General features: G+C 48.7%; 1 protein-coding gene across 1 annotated transcript; it reads left to right on the top strand.

Annotated features, from left to right (window-relative positions):
- The first annotated feature begins 1748 nt into the window (after positions 1 to 1748).
- LOC148161624 (putative phospholipid-transporting ATPase IIB) lies at positions 1749 to 24289 on the top strand. The gene is made up of 3 exons (XM_088020690.1): positions 1749 to 1879; positions 20652 to 20764; positions 23921 to 24289. The coding sequence occupies exons 1-3, from the start codon at positions 1756 to 1758 to the stop codon at positions 24245 to 24247; spliced, it is 564 nt and encodes a 187-aa protein (XP_087876816.1). The 5' UTR covers positions 1749 to 1755; the 3' UTR covers positions 24248 to 24289.
- Positions 24290 to 24506: the final 217 nt, after the last annotated feature.

Raw genomic sequence — 24506 nt, 5'->3', positions numbered from 1 at the left:
ACTGGTATCCATTACCTTTTGATCTATCTCTGTAATTCTCAAAATGGTAGGCTTAATGTTTTCTTGTTCATAGGTCATGTTACTGTAAAGTACTTTACTAGACGTGCGGAGGTCTAAATTTTAAAATTCTATAAATTAGCACATTACTAAGTATAGTGATGATAATTATACTTACTCTGTCAACTTAGTGTTTGAGGTTTGAGCTTCTAGAGATTTTTAACATTAAAAAGCAAACTATATGAACATTTGACCAAAATATACAATGTGTGTAAACTCAAGCTTCTGCTTCCTGTGTGGTATTTCAGTCTTAGTTGAAGATACATTTTCTATGATAGTTTTCACCTGTAAAGTGAACTTGTGTTTTATTTTTCCTTGAAGATTATCCGCATTCTCTGTTCACTGGCCTTGAGGGTGTGTGCCGTCAGCCAAAAATAGTCCACTGACGTTTATTTGTGACTCAGTATTTCGTGAAATAACAAATTCTTACAGCTATGTGACAATAGCAGTGGTTTTATTAAGCCCTAACCGTTCATGATTTGAAGAGAGCACCGCAGATGAACCCAGAAGGTGCTCCTTGGGTTTCCACTCCGCCCCAAGCCCAGCAGCACCCTGTGAACTCTTGAAAACTTCCTGCCTGCCTGTGGAAGTCTGTGTACTTGTCAATTAAAACTCTTCTTTCTGACCCTCAGAGTTCTTAGGATTTTTAAGATGTGAGCTTTATGGACAAATAGCTCATTATGATTATTTTAATTTTCTTTAACTTACCTACAAATTGGACTCTCTCCACTGACTCTGAGTCCTCCACGTTGCTTCTCAAGGGTGCGTTTCTTAGTAGGTAGATCTGTATGAATTGCCGTGTTGGTCATAATGAGTGACTGTCAACAGCTTCCCTGCATTGTGTAGGTATATCACATACCACATCTGCTCTTTTCTTGACAAAATCCAATCAGGCACAGATTTTTTTCTAGAATTGGAAGCATATCTGAATGGTCTTGAGTCTGAATGTGAACGAGAGCAAAGCTGGTTGTGTGTGAAGTTGGGAGCAGAGTGAGCACGTCCGTAAGCCCCGCAGGGAGCTGAGTGCCGCTGGGGTCACAGAGGAGCCCTTCATCCGTTGCCCTGACTGTGAAACCCACATTCTGCACCATGGTCTGGCCCCTGCCACGTCTGATCCCACCTCCTGCCACTCTCCCCCGCTGTGCTTCTGCTCAGGCCACACCACCGCCCCAGTCCTCAGGGAGGTCCCTGCTCGGGAGCCTGGTATTGTGAGGGGCCTAGTCTTCCCAGGATGTGTTCGGTCCGGCATTCATCGTCCCAGGAGAGCATCCTGTTTGTTCTTGTAAAATGAGCGGATCAAGGTCATGATGCATTTTGAATATCTGTTCCGAGTGGGATGCTGCCTAAACCCCTTACACACGCACCCTCTCCTTTGTGTCTGAGCGGGGGTACTTAACGCACATCCACCTTCTCCTCCCACATCTGCCTCCGCACGCCCCACTGGAGGACCAGGATGAGGAGCCTGTTTACTGTCGCCTACAAACATGATAAGGGGCCTCAAAAGGTTTGTTGGCTTAAGTGTCAACAAATTCATTTATTTTAAAGTCTGAAATACAGTATTACCTATTTAGTTCCCATGAGGTTAAAGATAATACGCCTGTATGGAAAACGTGAGTTTGAACATATCGTGTAGGTTTGGACCCTGCTAACGATTGTAATGAACCGGTTTTGTTTGGCAGTTTGCGTGTGAACTTGGACATGGGCAAAGCCGCATATGGATGGAAGATCATGAAGGACGAGAGCATCCCCGGCACGGTTGTGCGGACCAGCACCATCCCAGAGGAGCTGGGGCGCCTGGTGTACTTGCTCACGGACAAAACAGGTACTGCTCCTGGTTCATGTTTGCCTTTGCGTGCTCGCCGGCGTCCAGGGCAGGGTGACGATGGTGTGCATGTGCCTGTGTGCGCTCACCGGCATCCAGTGCAGGGTGACCCTGGCGCGTCTGTGTGTGCATGCATGTGTGCGTGCGTGCATGTGTAGCGGCGTATTGAAGTCATTCAAATTTAGGATTTTCCAGACTCCGCTGAACACTGGCACACAACTAACCTTCACCTTTGAATAAACACAGTATCATTAGAATTAGCAAAATGTTAAATCCTTAGAGATTTAAATGACATGTTTATATATTTTTGATTCTCTGCTGCCATAGCGTTCTTTGTTTTATTAGTGCGGCTTCTGGAGAGGAAATACTGCTTGCCTGTTTATTACAGGATGATACTTGTGAGCTGTTGGAAGAATGTAACACGATGTGTGTGGGTTTGGTCTTTTGACAGTAATGTTCTCCTGAAGAGCCTTCCAAGTGACTATCCCACCCTCAGGTCCCTGCCCCAAATTTTATTTGCCCTTATTCCATCAAAGAATCCTTGTCAATCCTTAACATAATAAATAAAACATAAACTGAATCCAGTGAAAATCCTAGCAACAGGTGAAATCCCTTCCTGATTTCTTCATTCATAGTTTAAATTCCTGGTAACTCTTGGGGCACCTGGTGGCTCAGTCCCTTGCCCATTGACTCTTGATCTCAGCTCCGGTCATGGTCTTAGGGTCGTGAGATCAAGCCCCGTGTTGGGCTCTGTGCTCAGTGGGGGAATCTGCTTGAGATTCTCCCTCCCTCCGCCTCTCTCCTCAGTCACATATGCTCTCTCTTTAAAATAAATAAGTCTTAAAAAATATCTCATAGTAATTCTTAGTGAACTAGAACTAAGGATACTTGTATAATATGATAAAATGTGTCTCAAGTAAAATTCAACATTATTTTTAATAAAATACTAGAAAAAGCTTAGTCTGGAAAGAGAGAAATCTAACCGCCCTATTAACATGTTTCATTCTGGCCGTTGCAGTAAGACAAGAACTAGAAATAAGCTCTCTGCCTGAAAGATGGAGCAAATATTTGTAGATGAAATAATGAACCAAGGGAATCAACTGCTAAGAGTACGAACCAATGAAGTGTCAGGTCACAGGTCAGAATAATAAAGTAGCTCCCTGCGTGTCAAGTGGACGGAAGAGGGAAGGCCCCACTCGTGGTAGCGCAAGCACGTGTGAAACACGTGGGCATACCGACGTGAGGGGAGTGAAGGGCGTGTGTGAGGATGATCAGACCTTACAGAGAAACGTGAAGGAAGACGTAAACCAGTGAAGGGACAGACTGCAGTCTCCAGCGCAAGGTCCCCAGCGCGAAGATACGGGATTGCGTAGAGCCTGCCTTCACGATGAAGTGATAGGTTTACTGCAGTTCCAGTCAAAATCCAGTTGCCTGTGGCACGTGGTTTTGTTTTGTTTTTTAATTTAGAGTGGGTTTTTTTGTTTTTATTTAAGTAATCTCTATCCCCAGCGTGGGGCTCGAACCCACAACCCTGAGATCAGGCGTCACACACTCCACTGACTGAGCCAGCCGGGCACCCCAGCGGCATTTGGTTGTGGTCAGGGTTGGTCATTATGGCACGTCGGGGGCTGTCCCGTCAGGTGATGCTCGTAAGTCCGAAGAACTCCAAAGTAACGAGGAGCTCAGACTCAAGAAGGTAGGCTGCGAAAATGCCATCAGATTTCTCCCTTCCCATCCTCACTGAGCCGACAGGAAAAGATCCAGAGAATAAAGTGTGGGAGACACGCAGGCGTGCCTCCGCAGAGGTTGAGTTATTTCTGGGAGACAGGTGGGACTATTTTGATGGAGAAGCTGGAGTGAAGCAAACCCAAACTCAAAAAGATTCCTGAAGTGACCCCACAGAAGAGCGTCCTGGGGAATCTGTGAGTTTACAGCACACAGGTCTGTGGGGGGCGGCACGGGAGGCTGTCAGGCTGCCCACCGGCGGCAGGAAAAGCCCAGCTATGCTCAGCCCTGCACTCAGCAGCCTGGACCTTGTGCATAAATACAATCGGAAACCAGGAACAGCAGCATGCACTCGGAGTCCCGCACAAACAGGCACGCTGTGCCCCAAGTGCACAGATCTGTGCGTGTTCACAGAGAAGCCCAACGGAGCCCTGAGGCAAGGGTGCCGCATGACAGAAGGACTTAGTCACACCTGCAAATTCAGTGTCAGAATTAAACTACATTTCCACATACCAGCAACAGTGGGGGCACTTAATTCCAAAAAGGCCAATTAGAATAGCAGCAAAATGTATAAAGTAATTAGAAATAAATCCAAGCAGAACTTGTGTAAAGCCTGCATGGATATAAGTTTGAAGACCTGAGCAGGAGCTAAGCGAGAGGGTGGGCATCTCAGTGCCACACCCCGTGTGGAAAAGTCCGACCTGTCTGAGGCGCACACTGCCCCAGGACCTTGTCTGCACCATTGGTGGGAGCGTTACCTGGTGGCCACCGCTCTGTCCGAACGGACGAGCCCCGACAGCCTGCGCACCGCGGTGCCCCTCTGGCTCCTGCTCCCCAAGGAGACACGTGCGCACGCGCAGCAGGAGACAAGCCCAGGGATGTCCATGGCATCATCTTGGACAACAAAACCAGACTGAACATAACAAAAGCGGTTATCAGTACAATGCATAAATTGTGGAGTGTTTGCAGTTGAATGCTAACTAGCAATGACGGTGTCACGGTTTAATGTTGAACCCAGAAAGGTCTGGGGCCTTCCCCTCTCGGAATTCTGTGCTCCCCTCCTGCCCTGTGTGTGAGGTGCGCGGCGTGCTTATCCGGGGAGCAGGTGCGGGCTGGGCTGTCCTGTCTGCAGCCCACCTGCTCTCGTGGCCACTGAAATCTGCATGTAACACAGCTAAGTGTGGTGCCTGTGATTTCACGTCGGTTCGCAAACGAGAAGCATATGTCAGCACACAGTATGCTTGAGAGTGACTGGTTCTCTCTCCTCTTCCCGTGTCTCTGGATGTGTGATATCAGCAAGGGAAGAAGGATTTTGTGACATCATTTCTTCTTAAAATGCTAACTTTTTAGTATGCATTTTAAATGGTGATGGGGTCATCATTCTCCTTTGTTTCATCATAGCTCCTCCATTTGTCTTTGAATTCTGAGTTCCATCCAGGATAAGGAAGAGTGGTTTTGCCCAGAGTCATAAAGTAAAACCCCATTTTCCTCATGTCTCACTCTGCTGCTTTCACAAAGCAAAAATAAATAATCTGGGCTTCTGAGATTTAAAAAGAATTACAGAACATTATATAAAATATGTGAGTGAGAGAATTTTACACATTTCATTTTCCAAAAGGCCTTTTTGTTCCAGAAGTCACTGAAGGGACCCTCTGTCACCACTTCCTAGTGTTGGAGCCACATGGAGTTTTAAACATTTTTAGTGTTTTTAAAAATTTTTGGTCTTGAGCTTTTTCAGACCCTTTCTCCGTAATCGGAAGGTGAACGCCACCCACGGCACATCAGGCGAGCCACACGCTGTGCCAGCCCTGTGCCTGTCCTCGCCCTGGGGCCATGGGGCCGCGGGCACTTGCCCTTCACGGGTCCTCCTCCCTGAGGGCACTCAGGAGGGAGTGTTGCCTTGGCTGCTTCTAAAGGCCACACGGACCAAATCGCAGGAGAAGGACATCGAGGACGAGTTGTGTAATTGTCACCACACTGCCAGCACATAGTAGGACTAGTCTAGAAACCAGCTTCTCACACAGATGGAGGCCGCCGGCACACGGGGGTTGGGCCCTCACCTCTGGGCAGCGGGCGGCCTCCGGGGACCCCCAAGCCTCCGAGCAGAGCCATGCGTTGTCTGCCGGGAGGGCTGCATGGCTCGAACTTGCGCTCACCTGCCCTGCCGGGGGGTCCGGCGCAGCTGTGTATCTGTTGTTACTGGGAAGCGTCGTCCGGCAGGGACTGAAGTAACTGTGCTCTGTGTTGTAGTAGTCTCGTCGTGTGACTGATTCAGGTCCTCTGCAGTTGGCCGGGGCCCAGTGGTCACTATGGTGGGCTCCACCATCGCAGAGGGTCTGACGGGGGTGGTGGTTTGGCAGAGGGTAGAGAACTTGGGGTGTAAGACCGTATGCAGACATCATCTGCTTAATCGAATGAGCTGCTGTGTGAGGAGCCTTTCGCTGCTGACCTGCCCATAAGGCGGTCCTCGGTGTGATCGTGATCGGGCTTGTGCCTCATCAATACGCTTTCTGACAAGAAGCGTCCATCACGCGGCCTCTCGTTTGCCCCAGCAGAACAGAGAACGAAGTGTCCCGCAATTGCATTACAGTTTCCTTCTTGTGGTCAAGAAAGCGGTGTGGTGTAATTAGGTTTGATTGGGGTGCACGTTTCCGGTAAGATCTGAAATGAATGATGTTGCCATAGTGACGCGTGTGGCCAGCAGTGCGTGAAACATGAAGCAGTTCATTCGACAAGAGCAGACATCTGTTAGCTGCCAGGGTGCAGAGCATGTTGACACTGCCCAGAAATGGTGGACGTGCCGTGATAACTGAGCAGACGGCGCTGGCATGCTAGGGCAGGTCGTCTGCACCGAGTCCGCTGGGGAGCCCCCATCTCTGCGCCGGCTGCTCCTGAGAGCGGTGCTGCGGAGGGCTCGGAAATCCTAAAACTTCGCTCCGGCTGCAGCCTGTTAGAGCGAGCCGCGAATTCCTTTGTTGGGAATCTTTATGCTCCTGTATGACAGAGCATTCCCAAACCACGCCCTGAGACAGGTCATTTAGGATGCGCACCGTGTCGATAGCACCCGTTACCTGGCTTGGCCGTGCGGTTTGCACCCGGCTCGTGTCAGCTCCCAAGGCCGCATCCTCTGCAGCGGGAAGCGCCGTGTCCACAGTGGCAGGGGCAGCGGACCATGGCGTGCGTGCCTCGCCGGGGAGACCTGGAGCTGGGGGTTATGTCCCGTAAGCCAGGGGCCCTGTAAGCTGGGGCCAGGCACAGGCTCTCTGGCCTGCAGACGACAGCTGGGGCCTCTGGCGCCAACACACCTGCAGGGTCTGGCACTGTGCATGACCGGAGCGCGCACTTGTGTGTGTGCTGGGCTGTTCACCCCAGGTGAGGCACTTGATGCAGGCAGTGGTTGAACAGAGGCCTATTGTACTGGGAACCGCGGTCTTCTGAGAAAGCCTCATTTACAGCAAATACAGATTAACAAAGAATATGGCCACAGTCTGCAGGGTATTAGAAGTTGTGTTTCCATCCCTCATTGCTTCGTGGTAAAGTCTGAGTAGCTTTGTGTTGATCTCACGTGATCATTGCTCACGGCCTGGAGCCTGCGCTGGAAGTCCATGGGGTTGGGTGGGTGGCCTGTCCCCAGTGTGCCGCGGGCAGACTTCCCTTTGTTTCTGTGTGGTTGCCACGCCCTGGCTGTCCCACGCACGAGCTGCGGTGTGGCCGCGCCACCCGCCAAACACTGGGTCAGAACACTTTGCAGCTGCGTCTCCAGCAACGTGTCCTCTGCCTGCCTGTGAATCGTCTCCGTCGCTGCCCTGAGACGTGTTCCTGCAGGACTTTGTCCTTAGAAATTGAGTTCCCCTCTACCTGCTTTGCTGCTCGTCCTCCAGAGCCCTCTGCCTTATTAAGGAGCTACAGCATTTTCCTTCTTCAGGAATCACAAAACACGCCTTTTGTCCAAAGACATTTTCCGTCCCTGGCGCTCTCCTAACGGCCAGGTCGCGGGGAAGCCTTCTGGTGGCGTCTGCCCATCCCTATCATGAAGCTTCAGACTTGGGACATACTAACAGTTGAATTAAGATGACAAAAATTGTATGACCTATCAATTGATTGAAATCATGAAAATTGTTTAAGATTTGAAAAGCGGTTTTGCATTACTGACTCTTTTAGTAACTGGCTTAACCTTAGACGCCCCTGCTGTACAAGAGGGTGTAGAAAGTCTCAAACTCGCCCTGACTTTCCTGCTCAGCGTTTTACAGGGTCTGCTGTGAAATAGAAACATCATTGAAAGTTAAAAAGATCCTTCCAGGATTCACCTTAGTATGTTGGAAGATACGCGCCCCTACATAAAGGAGCGTCTGCATCCATAACCCAGTCTCTCACCCAGCGAGATGCAGATGCATTCATCCAAATGGCAAAATAACTGAGCCAAAAATTTCATCGTTTATTTGATGAAATGATAGTCATTTGTTTGAATATGTCTGTTATAACCTCCATAAAACGTGATTTATCAGCAACTAGGACGAGGGTACCAGATGCAGCATTTGACTCGGACGGCAGGCCACTGGGGCAGGTCGCGCCAGCGTTGGGCACAACCACCGTGTGCTGTCAGTGCGGTCCGAGCTCCCTCACAAGGCCACCTGGTGCACAGCAGCAGCCCCCTTGCTTCCCTGCCCTCGCTCAGCCCTCGGTGACCCCTGGTCGACCGTATGCCTCAGCCGGTCTGCCTGTGCTGGACTTCTCCCAGGAGTGGAAGCTCACACCGTGTGGCCTTCTGTGTCTGGCTTCATTTGCTCAGCAGACTCTTTCCAGGTTCACCCGCACTGTCGCGTGTCTCAGTACCTGACTGCTTTCTATTGCAGGCGATACTCCGTCATGTGGATAGACCACATTTCATTTCCATCTCAGTTGAGGGACATTAGTGTAGGTTTTCCTGTTTCTGTTTGGAAGAATGCTGCTATGAGCAAGGTTCTAGCCAGGGCGGGTAGGCAAGAAGAGAAAGGCATCCATGCTATAAAGGGGAGTGAAGCTAGTTGTGTGTGACATGGTCTTCAAACAGAAAATCATAAGGAGGGGTGCCTGGGTGACTCAGTCGTTAAATGTCTGCCTTTGGCTCAGGTCATGGTCCCGGGGTCCTGGGATCAAGCCCCTGCTCCCCAGGAAGCCTGCTTCTCCCTCTCCCACTCCCCCTGCTTGTGTTACCTCTCTCACTGTGTCTCTCTCTGTCAAATAAATAAAATCTTTAAAAAAAGAAAATCATAAGGAATCCCCTAAAATCTGTTAGAAGCAATAAATGAATTTAGTAAGGTTTGAGATACAAGATGAATATACAAAAATGAATTGTATTTCTATACGCTAGCAACGAACTATCCAAAAATAGAATTAAGAACACAATTCTGTTTATGATGGCATCAAAAAAATGAAATCAGTATTTTATAGTGTTAAGATGGCAATAGGATTCCCCAAATTGATTTACAGATTCTACACGATTCCTCTCAACATCCCAGCTGCCTTCTTTGGAGAAATTGACAAGCTGATCCTAGAATTCCTGTGGAAATGCAGGGAGGGTGGGCGCCCAGAGTGGTGTAAACAATCTTGGGACAAGAGCAAATGGAAGGACTCCACAGTTCCTCATCCCAGAGCCTGCCACCAGGCTGCAGGGATCAAGACAGGATGGTGCTGGTGTGAGGACAGACCTTGAGATCGAGGGGGTGGCATCCACAGTCCGGACATCAGTCCCTAGCTGGACACTCAGACGACTTCCAATAAGGCTGCCAGGACGGTGTGCCGGGAGGAACTAAAGCCTGACGCTGCCGGTCGACTGGATTCCAGCACGGGTGCCGCCATCCTCACTGGGGAGGACCAGCCCCTTCAACTGACAGGCAGGGAGAGCAGGACGTCCACATACAGAAGAATGAAGGGGGACCCCTACCTCACACCACACACAAAAACTAGCTCCAGATGGATCACAGACCTACATTGAAGACCTAAAATGATCATTTTTTTTAAACTGCTGAGTTTTCAGAAACTACTCTAAACTTGTCTTTTGTTTCATTCTCTTTGGCTCCATGAAGCACCAGAATAAAGAACTTCTAGGTATCTATCTTAATAGAAAGCTTTATAGGGCACCTGGGTGGCTCAGTTGGTTAAGCGACTGCCTTCAGCTCAGGTCATGATCCTGGAGTCCCGGGATCGAGTCCCACATCGGGCTCCCTGCTCAGCGGGGAGTCTGCTTCTCCCTCTGACCTTCCTTCCTCTCGTGCTCTCTCTCTACCATTCGCTCTCAATAAATAAATAAATAAATAAATAATCTTTATAAAAAAATAAAATAAAAATCTTTATAAACATAACCCAAAAAATAAAAAATAAATGTAAACAAAGCCCAAAAGAAGAAAGAAATAGTTTAAATCTGGATATGTTATCTTTTAATTATTTTAAACTAAATTTTTAAATGCAACAGTGTATTTACTATTTTAGCATGTGCTTGTATGTGTCTATGGGAACTCTGTGGCCTCCCATAATTTCAAGGGGTCTTTGTGCATTACTCTAGAGAGTTCTCCAAACGGCAGCAGGAAGCAAACGTAACTGCGTAGTTGGAGTTTTCATCTCAGAACTTAAAATGCTATCACCAGGCTGACTGAGGACAGTGAGCTAAAGCAGTGTATTAAGGTAGCAGTCACTCGGGGCACCTGGGTGGCTCAGTTGGTTAAGCGACTGCCTTCGGCTCAGGTCATGATCCTGGAGTCCTGGGATCGAGTCCCGCATCGGGCTCCCTGCTCAGCGAGGAGCCTGCTTCTCCCTCTAACCCTCCCCCCCTCATGTACTCTCTCTCTCTCATTCTTGCTCTCTCAAATAAATAAATCTTTAAAAATAAATAAATAAAAAATAAAATAAAATAGCAGTCACTCTACAGCTCCAGATTTGCTGTCTAGAAACAGTCTGTGATCGGAGCAGTAATCATGATGTGCCTTTGGTTTTGGAAAATACTTGCTGTCCACATGGAGTATTGCATTTGGGAATGCCAGAATGCTCGTCTTCAGTAGTCTCGGGAGCAAGATGCTCTGAGTAAACCATCTACCATGTGACTCAGAGAGATGCCACCCTCAAGCTGTGGTGGGTTAATGGGCATAGGACCTGATCGTTGGCACAGGAAGAGGCGGGCGGATGTGCCTCTGACAGAGGGGCTCTGCCTCTGCACAGAGTGTCTGCAGAGCCCAGAGGCCCATCAGCACCCAAGTCCAGACCGTAGGGAACACACTGGAGCAAGTTCATTTACAAGGAAGAACGAGAGAGCAGAGAAGACTGTGGCCTTGGGCTCAGGAGGCTTCACCTGGACCCACACTCAAGCAAACAGTGTAGAAACACAACGGGAACCAGGCCTGGCCTTGGTATTTGATGCTGAGGAGCTCCTGCTGTTTGTTGCTGTGATAACATGGGGGTTACATTTATTGTAGCAGCCCCTTCTGTTGTTAATAGCTGACACGCTCAGGCAGGAAGTGGCAGGTCCCAGGAGCGTGGCCCTGAGGTGGTCCTTGCTGATGTGAGGCCTCCATTCGCCACTTTACATGATGCCATTCTGTCCGCTTTGGGGTACGTTGGACATTTCCCTTAAGAAACGCAGACGGGTTGGGACAGAAAACACATTGCCGGAAGTCAGTTCCTGGCACTTCTTGTTCTCACATTTGTAGTTGAAATTTCTTGCATGTTCTGCTTTATCCCCGCAGTCGGTACACCTGTGTACACGCATGTGCACATGCACACGTACGCACACACAGCACTGTGAGAGCGATGCTCCAGCACGCGCCCCGAGGGTGTCCCGGGTGCGTTTGCACACAGTCGGGCGTCTGGCCATAAGACATTCTAAGTCAGCGTTGTTCTCCTGAGGTCAGCTCCCATACTAGAGCAGCATCCGTGTGCCGGCGCCTGGTTGTCCTCGGGACCTCCCGGCGGGACCAGCTCCTCGTCAGCCCCTCCAGGGAAGCCGCATGAGCATGGAAGTCTGTAGACCTTCCTCTCCACAAACCCGCCCAGGTTCCCCTTGCTTCTCTCCGGCCCACCGAGGCAGAGGTGCAGAGGGGCTCACACCTGAGGGCAGGATGAGGTACGTGTCTGAAGAACCGTCAGCCACACCTCCCACACACAACCCCGTCGTGTCTCAGGTGCGCTTCCCGCCGCAGCGCGGCTTCCTGCTCGCACTCCGAGGCTGCCTCGTGGCGTTGACCGCCAGCCGTTAATAACTCCGTGCGTGGCTCCAAAAACCAGTTCAGGGGGACACGTGGTTTTTCTCTAAACATATTGTCATCTGCTTTTAAAAATATTCGCGTATTCCTAAATCCGTGTTAAGTACCACAAGTAACAATAGTCTGCAAAGTCAGGAAATTAAAAAAAGAAAAAAAAACAGTTTTTCCAACAGATCCAGTTTTCAGGACAGGAGGGTATTACGTAACAAAGCGTCTTCTGCTTTTTTGTTCAGTGCTTTCCAGCCTTGGGCTCTAGCTAGAAAACTTTTTCATCTGGTTGAGAAACAGTAATGTAATTGTTTCCGTTTCTGTCCTTTGGTGTCAGCATCCTGTATCTTTCTGCCAAACCTCCCCTTCCTCTTTATTTATTCATTTATAATTAAAATCAGTTAGCATATAACATATTAGTTTCAGAAGTACAGGTCAGTGATCTGTCAGTCTCATATTACACCCAGTGCACGTTACATCACGTGCCCTCCTTACTGCCCATCACCCAGTTACCCCATCCCCCACTTACCCGTCTCCCCTCCAGCAACCCTCAACTTGTTTCCTAGAGGTAAGAGGTTTGTCTTATGGTTTGTCTCCCTCTCTGGTTTCATCTTGTTTGATTTTTTTCCCTCTCTTCCCCTATGATTCTCTGCCTTGTTTCTTAAGTTCCTCGTTTCAGTGAGATCATATGATAACTGTCTTTCTCTGATTGACTTATTTCGCTCAGTATAATGCCCTCTAGTTCCAACCACATTGATGTAAATGTTCAGTATTCATCCTTTCTGATGGCTGAGTCATATTCCATTGTGTATATGGACCACGTCTTCTTTATCCATTCGTCTGTCGATGGACATTTGGGCTCTGTCTACAGTTTGGCTATTGTGGACATTGCTGCTATAAACATTGAGGGTCAGGTGCCCCTTCTTTTCACTACATCTGTATCTTTGGGGTAAATACCCCAAAGTATTTGGGGTATTTAGTAATTGGGTAAATACCCAATTGCTGGGTTGTAAGGTAGCTCTATTTTCAACATCTTGAACCTCCATACTGTTTTCCAGAGTGACTGCCCCAGCTTTGCATTCTCACCAACAGTGTAGGAGGGTTCCCCTTTCTCCACATCCTTGCCAACATTTGGGACGTTAAAATATGTGATATTACACTTAGCTTAATGAAGGACGAGATGTAGCTAAATCAGGTGCTTAGGCATATTTTGCCTTGATAAAACTAAAGTGTCATTCAATCATTATACTTAGTACTATATTTAATTCCATGAACCTTAGAATTACTTCCTAATCTTGCCGTTGGGAAGCAGAGGTTCATGACCTGACAGAGTCAGCACGTGCATGAAGAGCAGAGGCATCCCCAGTGTCAGGTGCCCGAGCTTACAGACGCCAGAGGCCATGCGTGCTGCCGTGCTCCACGTATCAATGTCTCCTCCGGCGTGAGGAGGAGGTCTCCTGCAGTACTGCTTTAGGAGAATCTTTGGTGCTGGAGAGGCCAGTGTGACCCCGGGTCCTGGAGAAGACGCAGGAGAACGCAGTCCGACCTGTGCCCTCTGCGCACGTCCTGTTCATTCCTGTGTCTTCGGTGAAGTGTCGTAGCAGGTTTCTTCCAGTGGCTGGTTGTCTGCTGCGTGCGGTACTGATGCAGCCAAGGGGTCTGGGTTTCTTTGTCATACTTTTTACTTCGATGCACTTTTGTATTCCTTACGTCGTGCGGACTGTGAACTCGTGGTAAGCGTGTGTTCGCCCCCGCCTTTGTTCACATGCTGTCTGGGTTTGTGAGTTGGGCATGCCCACACCCTCTCCCAGACAGGCTGGCTGTGACTTGGGACGGCTCGCTCACGCTGGGTCATGGGGACGTGCTTGTTGGACAGCAGTATCATGTCACCGCCTTGGCAATGGAGGCAATCGTGTGTTTCAATTCCGTTTTCCATGATGAGTGGAGAGTGTGGGAGGAGGACACGCTGATACCAAGCGTGAAATAAACATAGTTCTCATACACACGGTACAGTTGAGGTGATCATGGAAGTGCGTTTGAAAGGGAGCGAGGTCAAGCAGCCATCACTGAGCTTTGTCTCTTCGGTGTCTTGGCCCTGATCCAGTTGACAGCATACTCAATGGTGAAGGGAAAGAATCAACGTGAGGGGGACCGATTGCTGGAAGCGTGGTGTCTTAACACCGAGGCACAGGAGTGTGGGGTTTACGTTCCTCTTAATTCTCTGAAGCTGATCCTTCCTTTTCCCACACTCCAGATATTGCGTGGAACCACCATTGCCTTGTGTAGAGACCAGCTCTCTCCCCGGGCACTCTGGTCCAGGTGATAAGGGGCTGTGACTTGGGTATCAGGATTTAAAATCCCCCAGGTGGTGAGTGGGCAGCAGTGCTCAGGGTCTGCTGGGATGCACACAGTCAGACACAGAGCCACTGCCCAGCCTGAACGCAGCATCCCCACCCTGTTGATCTGAGGCCGTGGAGCAGGAGACCTAATCTCATGGGCACCTTGGAGGTCCTACCCACTCTGCTGCCTTGATGTAAAATACATGCAATCTTCAAAGAAAAACTATTCATTTAAAACCAAAATGTTTTATTATAACAGTGTGTAGTCTCAAGACTTCTTAAGAACGTGAGCATTTGCAAGGTATATATGGATAGGGGCACCTGGGTGGCTCAGTTGGTTAAGCGACTGCCTTCGGCTCGGGTCATGATCCTGGAGTCCCGGGATCGAGTCCCGCATCGGGCTCCCTGCTCGGCGAGGGGACTGCTTCTCCCTCTGACCCTCCCCGCTCTCCTGTACTCTCTCTCTCTCTCATTCTCACTCTCTCAAAATAAATAAGTAAATCTTTTTTAAAAAAAAGGTATATATGGATAGTAGAATTTACATAAGGAGACCAGTATAAATGTAAATTTATCACTAGGTAAGTAAATGTGTAACTGTCAAATCTTAACATAATTTAGGGCAAGTGCCTCTGAACAGTTCTGTGATTCTGAGCTGATGCCAGTCGACGGCCTTGCTGAGCACCCAATGTGGGCGGAAGGCATCCTGGTCAGTATAACGTGTGGGTCACTGGCATGGCCCTATATGTAAATTCAAACTGTACTCTCCGAAATCTCATCTTTAAGAATCTACCCCACATAAATAATGGTTTTGTAGCTGCATTTTTTGGTGATAACAAAAAATTTTAAACCATCTGAGTATCCGTGTTTGGGAGGAAGATCCAGCAGAACCTTGTGTACCATACTGGGTTTATGGTATACCCCCTAAAAATAACGTGGAATACCCCTGTGTGTAGTCATGTGAAAAAATAGTTTATAAATGCATACTTGTCTCTACCAGTGGAAAAGTTGGAAGAGGTTATATACCTAAACTAGGTGATCCCAGGGTGTGAGAGGGTACAACAAGTATTTACAACTTTTAATATAAATGAAGGCCTCCAATTCCAGAACGATGGAGTGGATGTTCTTCTCCCTGTCTGTCCTGCTGAGCACACCACGCACCTGACGTGCTACGTGCAGCGCACACAAGAAGACCGTGAGCGGGGAGGGAGGAAGGCAGGCTCGCCCCATCAGGAGGACCAGCAGTCAGTTCCCTGGTGTTCCGCTTCGTGCCCAGACTGGGGCCTGGAGAAGCCAGCGATGCAGAAATGCCAGTGGGCACAGACAGGCTGAGAAGAGCTGCTCTCTGTGACCGAAGGAGCAGCCTGGCAAGACGGGAACACTCATGCTTCCATTCCAGCCGTTGGAGAAAGCACAGCACAGGTGGCCCCATGATGATGTGATGGACGGAGGAGTTACCACGGCGGTGGCCATCCCATGGCCACATGTAAGTGTGTCCAGTCAGCGCATGGTGCAGCAGCAGCTTGCACAGTGTTCCCTGTCCATTTGTGCTCAGCAAAGGCCCCACCCTCTGTCTCCGAAGACCAAGTGGGGACCCTAGACTTCCAACCTCTCCTGGCTGTCCAGATGACCCAGCTCCCAGGCCAGCATGGAGTCTAAGAAGGCCAAGGGTCGGACTTTCATGTCTGCTGGGCGGGCAGCCTGGACGGCCATTGTCACAAACAGAATCAGCGCGGTGAAGAACTGATGGGTCGTGCCAGACTAGGGGTGGGCGAGGGCGTGGATGTGGCCACGGATGCAGGTGAGGACCATGTTGGTGCAGATGGGACGCCTCTGCATCTTGATGGCCATGCTGGCCGTGCAGATCCACACATGACGGTGACGTGAAGCTGATATGCTGCGCGGTGCCGGGCACTGGTCTGATACTGCGCCACTCGACATAGGGATGGCCAGTGGGGTGCCAGGCAGGGGATGCGGGCAGCCCCCTGTGCCGCTGTGGAATCCAGAATTGCTGCAGGAGAAGTCAGAAGAGAGGCCAGCAGCCCTTACTCAGGAGGCTGGCGGACACGAGAAAGGCCTATGGTAGGCATGCCACCCAGGGGGAGGAATCACACATTTCCTTGTGAGGTAGCAGTTTTTTCTTTAAACTAGAGTAGTTTCTTATGAAATGCATATGTTTCTTATTTTTTCCTATCATTTCATTGAGATTCCTGGTAGTTGCTATTTTCTAAACTGGAGAGCTCTAATTCTGTAATCGTCTAGCATTTCAGGGGCCTGGCAGGTCCCAGCGGCCGTGAAGTGCGCTGCCCAGCTGACATTTCATGTAGACGGTGGACATTGCTGGTTGTGTTTGAGGGAGGGAGGAGAATGAAGGGTCCTTATTCTAGGAAGGTGGCACCAGTCAGGAGGTCAGAAGCCATTCCCGAGTCTCGCAAGTCGGGATGAGCGGTGAGGGCCCCAGAGTACATGTAGCCGCGGCAGAGCCCCCGCACCACACCTGTGCGGCTGGTGTGAGGAGGTCTGAGGGTTGGCAGAAAGGACGGAGCATGATGAGGGCGGCGTGTGGGGCAGCTCCGTCACCCGCCTCCGCCTGCGTGCCTGTGGACCCCCTCGCCAGCCTCAGCCGGTGTTTCACGGTGAGGGGGTGGGCGGCAGGGGGGCGGCAGTGCCCGCAGTCAGGCGCTCAGGGGGCGCTCCGGCAGGGGCGGGTGCTGCTGGTCAGGGGGCGTGCGGGCCAGGTGGCGGAAGGGGAGGCCAAGGCTGTGCGTCCACAGGGTAGAACAACCATCCTAGAGGAAGAGTGGGTGGAGCTGGGCACCATGAGATCTGGGAATGGTGACACCTTAGACCCTAGAATGTCTGCAAAGCCAGAGAATCCTAACAGTGTGGCCCCAGCACGACACACACACAGACCAGGGGAACAGAAAAAACCGCACCCGTAAATGGGCAACTAAGGCAGGACGAGGAGGGCAAGAGCGGACAGTGTCCTCGCACGTGGTGCCACAAGAGCTGGACAGCAGCGTGCGGAAGAAGGAAACCGGCCCTTTGTCCCGCACCACACAAGATGAACCCAGGACTGAAGACCAGAAACCAGAGGTTCCAGAGGAGAACACGGGCAGTAATCTCTTTGACATCGGCCTTATCAACATTTATTTGGAACTGTCTCTCCAGGGAAGGGCAACAAAAGCTAAAATAAACAGACAGGATTCCATCAAATGGGATTTCATCAGACTACAAAGCCTCTTCAGAGCCAAGGAAACCCATCAACAAAATGAAAAAGGAACCTATTGAATGGGAGCAGATATTTTCAAGTCATCCATCCTGTAAGGGGTTAATATCCAAAAACATATGAAGAACTTAGACAACTTAGTATCAAACAATTAAAACGCCCCAGTTTAAAAATAGGCAGAGTATCTGAAAGGACATTTTTTCAAAGAATACCTGTAGACACATGAAAAGATGCACAACATCACTAATCGTGGGAGAAATACAAATCAAAACTACGATGATACATCTCCTTCACACAGGTCACAGTGGCTAAAATCAACAGGTGTCGGCAAGGATGCAGAGAAAGGGGAACCGCCGTGCACGGCTGGTGGGAACGCAAGCGGGCGCAGCCCCTCTGGAAAACGGTGTGGAGGTTCCTCAAGACATTAAAAGGAATCACCATGTGATCCAGCAATCGCACTTCTGGGTGTTTATCCAAACAAAATGAACACTAATTCACAAAGATACACACCACCCCTATGTTTGCAGCATTATTTACAACATCTGAGATCTGGAAACATCCCAAGCATCCATCCGTAGATGAATGGATACGGGAGAGGTGGTAGAGACCTATGTTACTCAGCCATAAAAATGAAATCTTGCCATTTTTGACAAAAAGGATGGACCTAGAGGGTATGGTGCTCAGTGAAATGAGTCCGAGAAAGCCAAAGTTGCAGAATCTAAATAACCAAACACAAGAGAAACAGACTCAAAGACATGGAGACAAATGGGTGGTTGCCAGAGGGGAGGGGGCGGAGGAGGGTGGAGAGCCGCAAACCTCCGGTTATCAAATGAGTCCCGGGGATGTACAGTACCGCATGGGGAGTGTGGCTGGTGATACTGTACTAGGGCTGTGCGGTGACCGATGGCGACCGCACTCAGACGGGGAGCATTTTGTATAAAAATAGCGAACCGCTGCCGTGTACACCTGAAACAGATAGTGTATGTCAGCCTTCAGTTTTCACAAAAAAGAAACACGGAAGTGATCCACCCAGTTCCAGCAACAGCACTGTGAGACGGTGGGTCTTCGCACTGGGTGAACTGGGCGCATCCCCGTTCCATCCCCGCGGATCCCGCGGTGTGAGCCAGTGAGCAGGGCAGAGCACCCTTCGCTTAGGGTCTTTTGCCACTTGCGTTCAGTGGTTTACAAACCTAAAGAAATAGTAGTTTATTCTTGGTAGGAACTGTGCAGGCGTAGTATTCTTATTTTTGCCATACGTGTAAAATTCTTAGTAATAAAAAGGTTGAAAAGTATTATTTATTGTCATCGTATTTATAAACTGCCTCATACCACAGCCCACCGTAGATTCGAAGCCTCACATTCAGTGTATGTCAGAGGAAAAAGTGTCTACAGGAAATTCTTTAATTATGTCAATCTGATGAGTAACATATTTTTTTTTAAATAATAAATTTTCAGGGAACTGCTCATTTGGGCACACGTAACAGAGGTGAGCTTGGTGCTTATTCTAATAGGAATTAATGTACAATTTCATTAGCTTTTGATGATAGGTAACTATTGTCTTCATCTCAAATCTGTGATGTAAATAATTTCTAGAACTTCCTTATTTCATTTGGAAGCTGAATTGTTTTTAATTACATTCTTTAAACTATTTTAATTAATTCTGCTTTACTTAATGAGGATGACATAACCAGGAAACCCTTTTAAACTGTACTTCTCACATAATTTTGATTTCAGGAAACTTAGGTGCCATTTAATTGAGGTACTAAACGGGCTAAATAGAATTTTGAAAAAGCAAAATTTCTAAAACTGATCAGCATCCCTGAGAAGAGCTGCTCTTTGAAATTTATGAGACCCTAATGTATGTATTCTATCCATTCTTGTAAGAAGGTTATTCAAAACAGTCTCTGAAACAGTGTTATGAAATACGGATTTTCCTTCATGTTAACGTAGCCTTCCTGTCCTGTAGTGGGAGTTCTGAGCTATTTTGTTTTGAACACCAATGTGTATGGAGTCATGGATAGATGTGAAAACACTTTTTATTATATCTTCCACATCACATGTGCCAAAGAAAACAGAAGTTAGTTAATATTTTATGGGTGCCTTGTAACCGTGTGGAAAGCCCAGCTTCTAACTGACTGGGGATAGGATTGTTCATATCCACATTGATAATTACATCAGTCAGTGGGTGACCCTTCTGTGAGCTGTGAGGTAAGTGCAGAAAAGCCCGGGGGCCTACATGACCGCACTTTTCGTTACCGTACCTGACGCCCCTGCTCACAGGTGTTCACACTTCCCCAGGTTGCTTTACTTCTAGAAAACCCAGTAAGCAAAAATCATATGTGCGTATTGTGTGTGCATTTTTATATTAAGTGATACACATACACAATGTTTAGGGTTTTCAGAGTCATGAAGATGTGTACCATTGTGAATTTATGTGTCACTTTTAATGAAAATTCACCGTTTTTGAAATAATGTTAACGTCTCGCTGCCTTTCATGATGTTACTTCACTGCATTTGGCAGACCCAAGACATCTCATAAAATTGACCTGTGCGTGCTCCTCTCTTAACTGACTTCCTTACACACCAGGGGTGAAGCACTTCCTCATGCTCAAGCACACATGAGTGCCTGGCCTACATGGACTGGCTGTCCCCAGGAGTGAGCCCTGGCCATCTGGAGGGACGTGAGCACCTCCAGGCAGCTCACCGGGCAGAAGCCCAGCTAAAGAGAACGTGCCTCCCTGCTCACTGACCTTTCTGTTGCTCCACATGATGCAAGTGGTGCTAAGGGTTAAATGCATCTGTTTCTGTTCAATGAAAAATACTTAATTTTTCAAAATTGGGTGTTTTTTTTAAAAAACTGGTAGGCACGCTAATTTGGGACTAGTTGATGTCTTTCTCAGGCAGTGTTCTAGAGTATAATTACAAAGGTAGTGACTCTGTTTTCCAGTTTCACGCCTGTCTCTTTCAGAACAGGCAGAAGTTATATTTGTACCAAACAATGCATCTGAACTGAAAGACAGAGGCCACACTTTCTTCAGGTAGTTAGAGCCCTTCACGTTATCGCGCTCTTCCGGAGGGATCTGGGAGGGACACTTGTCCTCAGTGGGGAAGGACATTCCTAGCTGCTGGAATTACAGAGCAGAGCATTCTCACTGCCGAGGGGCGCCCCGCTATGAGAGCTCGGCCCGTGGAGGTCCACGTACGGGATGGGGAGTCCTGGTCCCGTTGATGAGCTTTCCTCTGTGACCTGGTCTTTGTTGCAGGAACCCTCACCCAGAACGAGATGGTGTTTAAGAGGCTGCACCTGGGGACTGTGTCTTATGGAGCAGACACGATGGAGGAGATCCAGAGCCACCTCAGGAATCCATACTCACAGGTAAGCTCATTGGCATCCGCACGGGAGCTGCCTGCAAAAGTGCCTGGCTCTGTCGAACCAGCCTGAACCCACTGTATCCGCTGATCTGGAAATCGGCAAACATCTTTGAATGTCCTAAAACACTCAGTTCTAATTTATAAATCAAGAGGCAGTTTTTGAACCAATTTTATTTTATTTTTTTTATTTTTTATAAAGATTTTATTTATTTATTTATTTATTTATTTATTTATTTGATAGAGATAGAGGGAGAGCACAAGCAGGGGGAGGGAGAAGCAGGCTCCCCGCCGAGGAAGGAGCCCGATGTAGGGCTCGCTCCCAGGACCCTGGGATCATGACCTGAGCCAAAGGCAGCCACTTAACCGACTGAGCCACTGAACAATTTTGAATAAGCATTTCTATATTGTAAAATAATAGAAAGGATATAATGACCTTAAACCATTTATTCATATTAAATAATTTTCTTAGTGAAATATTCCAAAAGATTACTCAGGATAGGTAGTATTTTTAAGACTATTAAGTAGAATACTGCATCACAGGTGTTTCTTACCAGTTCCTCTGGGTTTCTTCATAATTAGTAAGACTTTCTCATATTTTCTTGCCTTTTCCATAAACAGAAGTAGACACACGGGATCGTGAGCCCCGTGTCCCTGTCATTCGGCCTCAGCAGCTGTCCATGCACCGCAGACCTGGTTCCCTCCGTAGCCCTCTCCTCCTTCACCATATCACTGTGAAGTGAAACTCAAATGTCATGTTATTTCATCTGCAAATACATCGTCTGTGTCTGGATCAGATAAGGACTCCTTGGGTGGAGGCAGGGGGCGTATATCCTAAGTCTTGGCCTTTCCCTGGAGCTTCAGGAGCTCTCTGAAGTTGCAGGGACAGGAAATACACAGCCTAGTAGCCACAGTGTTTGCCAGAGACTTGGTAGGCCGTGCGCTCTGCAAGTGCGTCTGTGGCCCGGGAAGGTCCTGACACGCCAGATCCTGACATGGGGCCCACAGGGCCACGTGTTCCCACAGATGACAGGGTGTGGGGCAGGCAGACACAGGCCACTCTGCAAAGGTCAGTTTAGGCCGCAGAGGTCCCCTAGCCTGTTCTCAGGTAGCGTTCGTGTTGCACTCATTTGAATTCACTGATTCTGGGTAACCAAACCTTGCAAGCCCAGGGTGTCTAAGATGCTGCACACACAAGGCTGTGGTTTGAACCCAGTGCCAGCCATCACTTCCCTAGGCTGCTTTTCTGCCTCTCTGCTGGCCTCTTGTGAGGTTCGGGCACCCCCGTTGTAACAGGCCAGCATATATCAGGTGCAAACGTGCCATCACCCGCCCCCCAGGGAAGCGGGGCCTCGCATGTACACAGACCACTGCCGCCTCGAGGCTCCCACGGGCCGTCTGGCAGCGGCGCCCCCAGAGGCTGTAGGCCCTGTGTATTGATGGTCATACTTCTGACTTGACTTCCACAGACGGGGCTGAGCCACACACGCCCTGAACAGTTTCTGCTCTGACCGAATTCAGGTGTACTGTCTGCCTTACATTCAGTTTGTGAAAACCTCTTTCTTCTGTAATGTTTACCAGAACGGCGTATACTTTACTTTTCAAGACGCTGTCAAAAGAAAAGTATCTAATGCATATGTGTTTATTGGATGTAATGATCACTTACACAAGCACACATATACTTAAAACCAAGCCCTTTCTTCAGTTGGATGTCACTCAGTGCAATACAGAGCATTTTGTAACCTAGAACATTTATTAACAGAAGGAAAATCTAAAAAGGAGAAGGAATAGGTCTTCCCTTCTCCTGGTAATCTAGGTCTAGGTCGAAACAGTACCAGGTAAAATCTGTTTTTAAAAAATAAATTTACATTATGCATGAATATGATTTTAATAGCTCCAAATAAGCTGTTTTCTAGAAAATTTAGAAACAGAAAGGATGAGTCAGTGTATAAAAATAGCAGATATTTAATACTTATTTCCACGGAGGAGGTCTTTTAAAAATCTTTTTTCGAAGCTGTCTGTTGGTTGGCTGGTTAGATAGTACTCTTTTGTAAAATTGATTTTATTACTGAGATTCTGTCTTTTTATTAAGATGATAATAGTCTACCAGGTCCACTGCAATGTAACATGAATCTTTCATAATCTGATTATATTTCCCCTCCGGAAGCATTTGGTGATGGAGGGCATAATCTTTAATGGCATTTGTGTGAAATGAAATTCTACAGCCATCGATAAACAGAGTCCTAAGGGGAGTCAGCCGTGTTGCGTGCCGCTCTCCCTTTGCCGTGCAAGCAGCAGGCGGGTGGGAGGCGAGCGCAGGGGAGAGGCAGTGCCAGCTGCTGAGCTGCACGAGCAAACCCTTCATTAGACAGCACTGTGACTTCACGGGCAGAGAAGTCACGGCTCGGTGGCTCTGCATGCCCCGTCCAAAAGCGAGAGCCTGGCTTTCTCAGGAGGGCCGTCACAAGTGGCCATGAAGGTAACCGAGGAGCCTCTGTGGTCCTGCTCCACCTCCCCCTGGAGCGGGGGGGAATGGCCACTCCACTGACGGAGGCGAGCGCCCTCGAATGCAGCCTGGTGCAGGGGGAGCCAAATGGAGGGAGCGGGGAGTCACGTCTGGAGCGCAAGAGTCTGAAATAGGAGGTGAGGATCAGTTTTCGTCAGATGCCGGGGTTACTGTCATGCACAAAACTAGCTCTTAATACAGAGGCTGTGACAGGCTGGATTCCTTTATTGTATTAAAGGAAGATTCGTAAGTATTTTTTCCTGCTTTTAGCTTTAGTCCACTTCAGGTACAGCACTTTTTAACGAAACATGAAAGCAGTTAGGAGCATATGGCTCTGGTTTGCTCTTTAACTCACCCCATCTTTACAAGGAGAACAAACATGACTTATTACGGACTTAGCAAGCCAATGCTATGGATCAAGTGAATGTAGAAAAGGAAAACCCTCCGACTCTAAGTACTGCAACAGTTTGGTAGCCGTGCCGACCAGGAGACGCGAGTGCTTACGGCGCTAGCACGGACACGTCACGTGAGCGAGCCCGTTCCCTAAGAGCTGCTTGTCTCATCCCTCACTGATGCACTCATAAAAATCACACGTGCTGGTAACTCCAGTATCAACTACGTTGTCTCTTTAATTTTGTGACGTTCGTATTTTATCAGATGCAGTCTCAAGCTAGCGGGAATGCTACCAGTTCAACACCACCAAGAAAGGCCCAGTCCTCAGCTCCCAAAGTGAGAAAAAGTGTTAGCAGTCGAGTCCACGAAGCTGTGAAGGCCATTGCGCTGTGCCACAACGTGACCCCCGTGTATGAGCCTCGAGCCGGCGTGATCGCGGAGGCCGAGTACGCAGAGGCGGACCAGGACTTCAGCGACGGGAACCGCACCTACCAGGCCGCCAGCCCTGACAAGGTCAGTTGGGGCCTCTTAGAGGATCTCAGATACAAACCTGCCTCAGAGGCACAAGAATTCGTTCTTCCAGGGGCATGAATGCAAGGGGAGCTTTATTATCGTGTCTAATGGTGCCTTAGCTCCAGGCCTGAAGGCCACATGGCTCTCTGGGATTCGTGCATTTGGTCCTGGTGTGTCCACTTACCCCAGAAAGCCTAAGAGTTGAGTTACTGGAAAACACATGAGAAAAATCAGAGTTTTACTGATTTGTAAACTGATTTGTGACCGAGTCAGATCTTAATAAAGCTGCTGGCGCCTAGACTGTTCCTCCCTCATCATCCCATCTTCTTACTTCCAC

The sequence above is a fragment of the Eumetopias jubatus genome, unplaced genomic scaffold (genome assembly GCF_037043125.1).
Source record: "Eumetopias jubatus isolate StellerSeaLion01/CBP00866 unplaced genomic scaffold, mEumJub1_p1.0 scaffold_107, whole genome shotgun sequence".
In the NCBI taxonomy this organism is placed as follows: domain Eukaryota; kingdom Metazoa; phylum Chordata; class Mammalia; order Carnivora; family Otariidae; genus Eumetopias; species Eumetopias jubatus.
The sequence above is the reverse complement of the archived record's forward strand: the minus strand, read 5'-3'. Positions and strand labels throughout refer to the sequence as shown.

What these genes read in the sequence shown, in the direction of transcription:
- LOC148161624 (XM_088020690.1), top strand. Translation starts at nt 1,756, where the DNA reads ATGGGCAAAGCCGCATATGGATGGAAGATCATGAAGGACGAGAGCATC. An exon ending in CTTGCTCACGGACAAAACAG is followed by an intron (nt 1,880 to 20,651) that starts GTACTGCTCCTG and finishes TCTTTGTTGCAG; the next exon opens with GAACCCTCACCCAGAACGAG. An exon ending in TCAGGAATCCATACTCACAG is followed by an intron (nt 20,765 to 23,920) that starts GTAAGCTCATTG and finishes GTATTTTATCAG; the next exon opens with ATGCAGTCTCAAGCTAGCGG.